This window comes from Pygoscelis adeliae, unplaced genomic scaffold, assembly GCF_000699105.1.
Source record: "Pygoscelis adeliae isolate BGI_AS28 unplaced genomic scaffold, ASM69910v1 Scaffold33, whole genome shotgun sequence".
Classification (NCBI taxonomy): Eukaryota; Metazoa; Chordata; class Aves; order Sphenisciformes; family Spheniscidae; genus Pygoscelis; species Pygoscelis adeliae.
Window position 1 is genome coordinate 398,752 of NW_008824413.1, and position 11,468 is coordinate 410,219.

General features: G+C 38.1%; 1 protein-coding gene across 2 annotated transcripts in view; it reads left to right on the forward strand.

Annotated features, from left to right (window-relative positions):
* PDE10A (phosphodiesterase 10A) overlaps window positions 1–10,377 on the forward strand; it is a 194,213-nt gene extending 183,836 nt beyond the window's left edge. For both annotated transcript variants that reach the window (XM_009320752.1, XM_009320750.1), the window contains exons 21-22: window positions 19–107; window positions 5,739–10,377. In XM_009320752.1, the coding sequence (XP_009319027.1) occupies window positions 19–107; window positions 5,739–5,856 (207 nt within the window). In that variant the 3' untranslated portion in view covers window positions 5,857–10,377. The remainder of the gene's footprint in view (window positions 1–18; window positions 108–5,738) is intronic.
* Window positions 10,378–11,468: the final 1,091 nt, after the last annotated feature.

Genomic DNA, 11,468 nt, shown 5'->3' on the forward strand with positions numbered 1-11,468 from the left:
CATTGCTGTTTTTCATAGATTGGGTTCTACAATGCTGTAGCCATCCCATGTTACACCACACTAGCACAGATCTTTCCTCCAACTGGGCCACTACTCCGAGCGTGCAGGTGAGTGAGTGTGCAAGTTTTTGCATAGCGTGTAGCTTGGTTAAAGAAAAAGCAAACATGCTTTGCAAGTTTGTCTGGAAAGACAGACTTTTAATTTTTGAATTTGCATGCAGATAAACAGGGATACACATTTCACATTAATCTATGCAGAAACTCAGAGGCAGTAACTACTGGCTGAGACTATCCAATGCAGATCTACAGACACAGCTGATTAAAATGTGTTTGACACCAAAAGCATTTAGAGAGAAACAGGTTCAGTGCTTATGTATCCCTATCTAGGCTGGTTTAGTGCAATTTCCCATTCTGTCCTTTCTACTTCAACATGGTTCTCACAACTAAGATTGGCTAGAATTCTGTTTCACTAAGAAAATGTGGTTTTGGCATGTGGTTTTATTTCATGTCAGAACACTTCTATTAAAAAGCAGAAAAAGAAAGATCCCCAGAATATTCAGTAATTGGAAGCATAAGGGTAGTACCACTGGGGTGTAGGAGAGGCAAATGTAACTTTGTCCTATCAGTCAGTTGGGTTGTAAATTGGGTCTTCTGGAGGAGAGTCAAGGGTCCTTAACCAATTGGCTGCTTCTACCCTGGAATGATGGTGGATCTCTTTGTAGGTAGTTCTGTCCAATAATTATATCCTGGACCTTAGCAATCTTTCCTGACAAAAATTCTGTTGAAAACAGGTATGCTTCGTGAAAATGTTCCAGTTTCAGGTTAATCAGTATTCCCTAAGGAAAAACAGTTGGTTCATAAAATGCCAGCAATCTTTAGTCACATCCAGGGAAAAGAGGCCTGTTTTTTCTATGCTTTTACTAGCACCTCTCTCATAATCTTTTTTTCCTCTTGTGGTCCTTAAATTCTAGCTTGCATTGAACTTTTTCTTTGTCCTGTATGGCACAGATCTACCTGCTCTGTCACTTTCCTGATCTTGTGGGCTAAGTGATCTGTGTGAAGTAACAGAAGGGTGCCCACTGTACACAAAAGACAGTGAAATTTAATGTAGTGGTTAGCAAAATAATTTCATTTGCACCCAAACACTATTTCATATAGCTGTGAGAAGAATACGTAGGTCTGTACCAGTGGGAAAGAGGACTATCTTATGAAAAACAGTGAGTATCTAGGGGCCATCATTAATAGTCAGCTGCCTCTAAGGTCCCGCTGCTGGGCATGGCTGTGTAATCCTTAGATGGATATGGAGGGAATATTAAGTAGGATTAGAGACTATACCTCTGTAGTTATTACGTTAATGGGGCTACAGCTGGAATCCTGTTTAGCGTCTGTGCTCAGAGTAGATAAAGACACTAGCCAATAAGAGAAGATTAAGAAAGAGCTTAAAGAACGTTTTGAGATCTTAGTAGTGAGAGGCTGAAAAATCTGACATGATGTATTTAGTTTATCCAAGGGAATGACTTTATCAAAATCCATAACTGTCTCCATAGTATGTTTTCTGGTTAGACAAAGCTCATTAATTCAGTAGGTAAAGACTACTTGAAGCCCAAAGGTTCAACCAAGGAATATGGTGAATGTCTTTTTTAGCATTTGGAATAATGTCAGTTGAAGATCTTAAACCAAGGCTAGGTATACTTAGGTATACTTTCAAAAAGAGAGAGGTAAAAGGGATACAGGTCTGAGGCACAGTTACTGTGATGAAATTGCCAAGGCCTGTCTTTTCCAGGCAGTCAGGCCAGGTGGTCCTTATAGTAGTGTCTTTCGTCCATAGAAGCTATGAAAGTAACAACATCTGGTAAATAATAGGCAGTAATTTGTTATGCTACGTTGAGTAATGTGGAAGTATTCATAAGTGCATATTTTAGTGGTTCCATCAGTTACAATAGAGCATTTAACTCTTCTCTCGTTTCAAAATGCTGTAGAGTGTGTTACTATCATAATCATATCAAAGTCCAAATCCTGTTTTGGAATTCGGAGTTACAGTACAGGGTAGGAATGTGTACTCCCTGAGCCGTGTTGACCTAATATATACGTATTGATAGTTTGATTATAGATAATTGAATAATGTGTACTCTGACAAATAAAGAAGAATTGCTTTCAGTGTGAAATCAGGGAACATGAAGTAAACTACAGAACTGCTTGTAATCCTTTCAGTCTTTACAAGGTCATGAGTCATCCAACTGCCTTACTGAGAGGTAGACTGAGATCTTGGAAGTTTTCTACCTTCTTTTTCTTTGTAATCCTTGCTTGAAGGCATGTTGCTTCAGCTGTATTGATGGCTGAAAGCTAAATGGTCGGTTATTAGAACCATGTAACTGGAACACAGATTGTGCTTTGTGCAACCGTGTTTTCAGTCAGAAAGAGTTTTATGCTGTTTACATGGACTAAACAGCATCAGATATAATACCCGTCATTAGAAATGCAGTAATGTTTATCATGCGTGTTTCCAGTTACTTGTTTCTACTCAAGCTAACAGATACTGTCAAACTTCTTTATATATGTGAAAAATTTTATTTCTTTTGTATTATTTGTCAACATCTGCGTGTACTTTTACTCCCCAAATTAGTATCTATAAGCTTTTATTGCAGAGTCTGTATGATTAATAAAGTAACCTCAGCGCTGGATGTCAGGAAAGTTCTGTTACTAGCACAATCAAATGGGAGGTCTTAAAAATGGGTTTGTATTTACTGTAGAACGATTTGCGTAAGCCTGCCAGCACCTTTGGTAAGAAGTTAGCATTGTTATTCCACTTAATGGGAACTGAGGCTTAGAGAGGCTAGGTTGAGTGCTTAAGCCTGCACAGCATCTTTTTCAGGAGCAGGGTTCTGGGAAGACCCATATCTTTTGATTTCTAGTCACATGGATATCCAAATGGGGCTTATTTGCAAAAGTTAATGGTCCATCTTTCAGTACTCAGCTGAGGAGATTTAATTTTTAATTGTAGAGTATCAAGCACCCACATACATATGTGTTCTAGATGAAAGGTTCTTCATGCTTCTGAAGATCAAGCATGAACATTCCAGAGTGAGTTTCTCTGCAAAAGGTGTGATGTCTGAAGTAAAAGCAATCAGACTCCTGGCAGAGATTATATGAACTTTTTCTATTCTAGAAATTATGTTTGTTGTTTGGAATTCCAGTTATAGTTATAATACTGATACTTTTGAAAGCTACGCTGGCACAGTCTCCAGACTGGGCACAGCTCTGTACAGACACAGCTCCCCACCCTGCCCTTGTGCATTCCTTAATTTAGATTGCACTGATGCAGAACTGGGACATAGATGTGTGGATAGGGTTTAAGATCTCCGTAAGACTAAAGAGCTTCCTGAAAATCCACGCCCTGGCATAAGTCTTCTGAGGAGCAGTTTGATAGTTTTAGCTTAGCCTTGAAATTACCCTCTGCTGTCTGTTTGAGGGGGTTGAGGAGGAAGTGGTGAGCGTTCAGACTTGGAGATGCAGACTGGGTAATCAAGAACACAGATCTAACTTCAACTCCCCAGTTATTAAAATGTATGTTATTGCAGGGTTTAGGTTACTCCAGAGTGTTTGAAATAGCTGATTTTGCACTACACTTTTTTTTCCTTTATTTTTGATGGGTAACTGTTATTCAGTGTGATGAGAGGAATTCAGCCTCATTCCTGTTTGGTATTGCCTCAGCTGCTGACCGAACCGATTTTGATATCACCCCTTCACCAGCAGTGCTCGTTCTTGGAACGCAGTGTTTAAGCTGCCGTGTCCTTGAGTTCTTTGGAACACAGAACCAGCTGAAAATAATAGCAGCAGAAGCAGCCAAGGCAGCATGTCAGCATCAAGGTTTTTATTTTTGAGAGCCTCTGGGCATTTATTCCAGACACTTAGGAGCCAGGGCTTCATTGGGAGCACAAAGGCAAATGAATCGTATCATCTGCATCTTTAAAAAAAAAAAAAAGGTATCAGTCACAGATTTCCCTGAGGTAAGGTAGCAGCTAAGAACCTAGAAGGTTTTCTTGTCCGGTAATTTATTCCACATTTTAAAATACTCTCTTGTCATTCTGTGTACATCAAAACTACCAGCCACCTATGTTACAGTGTTCAGAACAAGTTCCATGTGTGTTTTGTAGCCCACGTACTCAGTAGGCCTACCAAAGTGGCAAATCTATGATAGTATATTTATTTTGAGGATGAGGTGAAGTGATTTATTTTTTTCCTTTATTTCAGACGAAATAGTTTTAAACAATTTTCCACATGCTTTCAGGTCTCTCAATTCTTGCTGAAATTTATATAATTTTAAAATATTTTGGCTGTAATTCTCTGCATTACTTTCCCAGTTTCAGGAAAGGGAAATAGTGACGGTTCAGTTTTTCTGATCCTTAGTGCCTGCTTGTATTACCTGAGATTCAGCGCCATCTTAATGCTGGCTTCATGACTTCCAGTTGGCCTGGAGCACCGGCAGAGCAGGTTTCCATCTGCCTGCAGAAAATGGTGTAGGTATTCCCCTAGAGGGCACCAGCTTTCTTCGGTAGACTCCGTCAGAATCCTGCCTTTCCCCATCCCCAGAAAAGGCAACATTTTCTCTTCTTGCCTGTTCACTGTGCTTTCAGCTCATTATTTGCTTTTATCAACTGTTTAAGCAAAGCTGTGACATAAAAATCAGAAGAGTTCTGCCACATAAATTCCGATGTAATATCATAATATGACACATAGCATGTAAGACCTTAGTGCTTTTACCATCCTGTTTGTTTACTGAAGACATCTAAAACTGTTGTTTTAGTAACTCGGTATCTGATGGTATGAAATTGAAACAGTTGAGCTTGCTCTCTCTCTCTCTCTCTGTCTTTGAAGACTGAATGCTAGATCTGGCCATAGTTTGCAGGTATGGTCCGCTATTGGATATCATCAACACAGACTTCCAAGTCACTGGAGTGGTACTAGTGTACAGCAAGTAAGGTTATGGGTCTGTACTCCCTTCAGATCATTAGAACATTACCAGCTTAATTTCTCATCACTTTATGGCTTCTGAACCAAAATTTGGACTTGGGGGTTGGCCAGGTTGGGAGACACTAAAAAAAATTTCTGTCTCGAGGAAGGGGTACTCTTTAAATGTAGTAGATTGATAGTATGATCACCACATTAGTAATTGAGAGTTGATACTATGATGCAACATTCAGGCAGCCCATGTGCAGGAGTTTGAGAAGGCTTAATGCGCTTCCGTGGTTTCCAGTGAAGGAAGTTTCCTGGCAAAAGTCCTGATCTCTGTGGTGGTTTTGAAAAGGGCCGAAGTATGCTGTGGTAAAATCCCTGAAGTCTGGAGTGACGAAGGCTGCTTGTCTCCAGACTGCTGTTTCAGAGTCTCTGCAGACATGTCTCTGTTGGGTCACAGCTGGATTTTCTCTGTAGCCACGAGGGCTAGAAATTTGTAACGGAAGCAGGTGCTAGCCTCTAGCTCCAGGGCTCATTCTGGGGAAAGTATGCCGTAGGCTTATATACAGTCAACAAGTATATGAGCCACACATAATTACAAAATGGAATAACTGAAGGTAAAGGATGAAATAATGTAAAGATGATAAAAGCTTGATGACGTACAGGCACTTACATACAGCATAAAGCTACATCTCAAAGTATAGTACAGCAGACAGTATTGTTAGGAATAAATCCTAGTAAACTTATGAACAGTGCTTTACCTCTTTGACTTTTTTGCATCTCCAGGGACAATCTCAACCAATGGGAGAAAGTAACAAGAGGTGAGGAAGCCTCTATATGGATTCCCTCCCAGTCCCTTGCTCCTGGGACCTCAGATTCACTTCCTGTGAAGATCGATGACTGAACAGCAGCAACAGATTGCTTGAACCTGAAAAGCATCCCTTCTTGTTTTGGGGGTTGTTTTTTGTTTTGTTTCGTTTTTATTTGGAAAAAAAAAAGGAAAAAGAAAAGCTACAAAATGCTAACTAAGAAGCAGATCTGCCTAGGAAGGTAACACCCATGGAGTTACCTCAGGTAAATGACTCTGGCAGCCAATCTCCTGACCTACACCAGTGACACAACGTGAACAGAGGGAAGACGACAACCCAGATGTTTTAGAATCAGCTATCAAAAGAGAACTTACAACTTGTGAATATAAAAGACTGGCCTTATCTCATGGGCTACATTGCTGAGGCCTTAATTTAAAACTGATGGGGGGGAGACAAAAATCTTAGGGGGTACTTCTAAATCGTATCTTTCTAGTAAGGGTTTCAATGGTACTTTTATTATACCGTACTGTGGCTGGCTTTAACACCAGTGTCACTTGAGAGTTCTTGGCTATAAATAGAACAATATACCCATTGCTATTGTGAATGTTTATGTGTGATCTACTTGTAATCAGTTTGAACTCCAGCAGAATCCTTGGAGACTACAATTCATGCTTAGGTTACAGTGAATTCTCTTGCTGCAAACTAAAGGAAAACCAACATTCAGGTTAAAGGTTTAAAGTACTTCATTAAGCATCATGATGCAAATTGTCTGTCACTCACAAGGCAAACGTTGAAAGAACTAGTGATGGTGCTTTGTTCTTCAGAATGATTTATAAACCTAGACAACTCCTCCCTTATAACACTGGAAGTACTGGATATTTGTCTCCGATATGAGAGAGAGTTTCAGGTTGGAGTTTTTGTATCCATAGTGACAGAAGTATCAGATTAAAATTTAAATGTGACAGCAAAGATTTCCTTGCCTAGCTCACAATTAAGTAAAGTCATCATTTTTATTTCTACCTGCTGAGTTGTATTTTAAAAGGTATTAGAGACATACCTGGAGTATGCTATCTGCTGGGAACAAAAGCCTTGTCAGAAAAGTCAGGTCTGATAAGAGGGATTGTGGTACCATCACAATAAATTAAAAATGTTTTTGTATTGACTAGCTTTTGTGTTGCACAGTAACACTGCATGTCTTCTACTGCTCTCTTCCCCCATCCCAAGATGAGTGAAATTAGGAAACTTCTCCCTTTGTCCGTTTGCTTTTTTCCCCTAGTTTAGCAGGATTTCTGGGCTTAGAACTGCCTTTCTCAATGAAAGAATAGCTGACTGAAGAAAAGTACTCTAAAATATTGTGTTTACAGTTCTGTGCGGACTTAGGCTTCAGCCTTACAAACTTATGCGCAGACTTTAAGACCTTACATTTAATGCCACTCTTTTAAATTTAGTGCAATTGTACAGACTATATTTCAACAACACTTAATTTGCCTTCATCTTTCTCTTAAAAATAATGAGAAAAAAATCTTCATATCGATCCACACAGTAAGTGAAAACACAGTCTTTGCATACCTTTCACATACAGCCTATACTGCATTATATGCTTTTTCACAGATAATACAGCCTTGTAGTGGTTCTGTGATAACACGGCCATTTGTGTAACTGCAACAAATACTAGTAGTGACTTAAAGACAGAACACAGGTTCTCTTTTTCCATCTCATGTGTGTTGAGCTGTATTGCTCTAATAAGCATGCCATCTTATGGGTTTCGTGTAAATGACTTGGACTCTTGAGTTTTGCCTTCTGTTATGGTCGAGCACATACCAGTATCTGTACATGTGTACAGTATGTGATACATGATCGCATAATGTATCAATGCACCTAAGCCTTTGCAGTACATAGATATCCCAGAGATTGAGAATTCAGTATGAAGTTATCTTATTTATGTGATACAGGTTACCTGGCAGCAGCCCCGTCATTTTTTTCAGTTTGCTTTGCCAATTCTAAGTGCAGAAATTCATTGTTAACCACAGCAAACTATTTTGGAATTAAAAAAAAAAGGCAGGAAACAATTACACCAAAGTAGAATGAATAGTACCTCATGCTGTGTCCTCTGCTTTACTCCTTAGCAGTTCTGTTGTAACTAAATCGTGTAGATGCAACCTTTCATCCACTAAGTGCTTGAGACACAATCCACGGTTTGTAGTATTTACATGAAAATTATCCAAGTCTACAGTGACTGCAAAAATACTCTCTGAAATTCAGATACCCCAACAACTGGACGGAACATTTTTCCTTCATGGGTTAAGTATATTTGCTGTTATTCTCCCTCTTTGAATGCTGATCTTACAAGCATTGCAAAAAAAAAATTCCTTATCATACTGTGTCTGTGTTATGGAAAGCTTCTAATTCATCTTTTACTCGTTGACAGTAAAGATAATTTCACTAGTTCTGCTACTTACCATTCAAAATATTTGGCAGTATCACATGATATTTTTGTTTTGAAGTTTATAGGTACCGATACAGAACATGTTTCCCTGACAAATTTGTCAAATTGGCAGTAAGTTGTTCTATTAAAGTCTCAAGTCAATCAGGTATTGTTTCTAATATAGAACTATCTAAACCACATAAAATATATGTTTGCTATAGAATAATGTCCGTTAGAGTTGAAAATTTTGGCTCCAGTGGTTGTGATCTGGTTTGTTTTCCTGGTGCGTAAAAGAAGAAAAGGTCATGACAAAATGTTATTCTTTGTTAGCACCTAGACCAAAAAAATAGCCACAACGGGCTGTACTTCCTAAGCAAATCTAGTCTGCCTCAGCATTTACAGACTGCAGATTCAGATGTGTATATTTTTTGCAGAAACAAACTTATACCCACACTTCCAAAGTCAAAACCACCAAAAATTAAAACTTTGAAGATGCATTTGAATCTCATGGCTCAAGTACATGTTGAGATTTAATTGTTCAAAATTCTGGACTTGGACTCACAAATAGAGCAGTAGGACATCTAGATCTGTAAGACATCTGGCTCATTAAGTTAAAATGCCAAAAGCCATTCTTCCTTGCATTTTTATCCTGCTAAAACTGATCTTGCCCAAGATCAGTAAGAATGTATAAAAAACCTAGCAGATCTCTCCTTTCCTAGAAGTGTTAGACTTTATACTCCCCAAACTGCATTATTTCTGTTAATAATGCCAATTGCTTTTCTCTTCTAAGCCCGGTGAAGGTAAAAGGACTGTTTGAAGCCATATCTGAGCATTTCTAATGTATTATGAAATGGTGCCTGAAAGGTATGCACTAAGTGAGAAAAATAGTTGACATAGCATGACACTCATCTGAGATGTTGCATATTTTATTACAGCACTGACAGAAACTCCACTGTTATAATTAAGCTATGAATTTTATACAGTAGTACAACGTTCTGCTGTAATGGTTCAACTCATGGCAGTGTTTTTTTATAAGTGGCCATTTAGTTATTACATTAGAGAAATGCAATACATCTTTTTAGTTGGAGTATATGATAAAATATTTACATCGGAGGGGACATGCAGTGTAGAATTCATGTTTTTATGTGGCACAGACTTCTTTCACGTGTTTAAACTTAGAACAGCGCGATCAGTTTGCTGTGACTGCATTTAGAGCATTTAGTGTTAAAATTGTAGGGATAGCAAATAGCACTATTCATGCTAAAAAGTGGAGATTGTTAGATGCTCAAAAACAATTATGACCCTCTTGAAAGAATGCATTTGCCTCAAACACTGTGATATAGGAACAGTTCTGTGAAGTGGAACAATGAATTTGTTCATTCGAAACACAGAAAAGGCTTTCTGCACACTACTACAAGGAAGTTCATGTTCAAACTTTAGGTTATATATCCCAATCTAGCAAAGGCACATCATAACTCCTGTTTTGCTCTCTGACCAAAAACTGTGCTCGATTGTAATACGGGTGTATACTCTGTCAAAAAACCTAAAATAATGGACTGCTTTCTAGGGTAGATCAAACTGATTTGTAGAGTAGATTCATATATATTCAAAATTCAGGTTGGGCTGTTATGTGAAGAAGAACGAACTTCAAGGTAACAACATTCAACTTTACTACATTTAGTGAGCTGAAAAATTTGTTTTATATATATATATTTACACACATATATATATATGATACATATAAACTATCTTTGTAAAAAAAAACAAAAAATATGCAAGTGCAATAATTTAAAGAGGTCTTAACTTTGCATTTATAAATTATAAATACTGTACATGGTATGTAATTTTTTTCATGTATTCATTTGCAGTCTTTGTATTTAAAAAACAAACCTAAACCTTTACTATTACGTTTGTACAATAGAACAGTAAGCATTTATTATGATATAGTTAAGTTGTAAATAAATTCACAAACCAAACAGCCAGTACATATGCATATATGGGTGTCCTATTGTGAAACCTGTTTTTGCTTTTACTGCTGGCTTTAGCACAGCAAGACTACTTCTGTGGATATGTAATTATACATATAAATATATGTATGATACATAAAATATATTTAGAAATGTTCATAATTTTAATGGATATATCTATACATATACTTTGGTGTGAATATTACTGAATACAGAGTTTTTTAATATTATTTTTCATGTTTATTTTTGCTGTTATTGGGCGTGGAAGTGAGGGATGGGAAGTGTGTGTGCATATGTGTGTGTGTATACCACAAGTAATCCACATGGAATCAAAGCATAATGCAGTACCTAACGCACTGAGTTGCTTCACAGATCTCTTGCAGTGTTCATGCTTGGTAAACAGGGTATTCGCCATTTATAGACCTCAAAGAGGCCTTGTGTCTTTATGACTCTGCATGAGCCTTCCGTTCTCAGAGAAAGATGTTGAGCCTGGGATAGCGAGTTCAACCTGGGCACTGTCTCTAGATCTCAACATGGCCTCCAACTGTCCCTGGTCTTCCTCCTCACTGAAGGAACTCAGCATTGCTAGGACAACTTGGCCAGAAACAGGTTTCCAGGGCAACTGTTTTGATTTAACTACTGCATACAATTGTCAAAAACAAGTCTTACAAACTACACCTGGGTTTGTGCTGTTGTGACCAGCCCTTCCAGAAAGCTCTGTTTGCTGCAAGGGACGTGCTGCTAGGGCTAACTTTTGTGTATGAATACATTCCCTTGCAGATATTGGAAAATATAAATGTAAAAGCACCTTAACTGAAGCTCATTGAAGTTTGGGGAGGAAAGGAGCATTTCTGTTGGTTTTGAGGAATTTTGATTTAGGCTTATTTGAAAGTATCCAAGCGCTCTGTAAGATCCTGTGCTCATTTGAGTGAATAGTAAGGGATGGAGACTTCAAAGGATTTCACCTGCTCAACAAGTGTTGGAGATTACTTTGTTGTGCTTATTTTGCTGAAGTCAATTACTGAGGACAAATTCCCCTTCCTCAGTCTGTAGTCCCTCAGATTAGGGAGAAAAGTTTTTTGCAATGTGTTTCAGTAGTGCTCTAGGAAGAGCTACCTGTACCATGGATGTTGCTTACAAAGATGAAGGTCAAGAATGTTACAGTCTTGAGAATGCTTTAGAACGTAGTAGTTGTGTGCGTAAGACCTGTTGTTTAAAAGTCTTCTAAAAGAAAGGGGAAATCTGAGACTCAAGAACTTTGAAAAGGATGAATTATACCAGGTCAAGTTTTCCTTTCATGTTTTTTTGGTTTGTA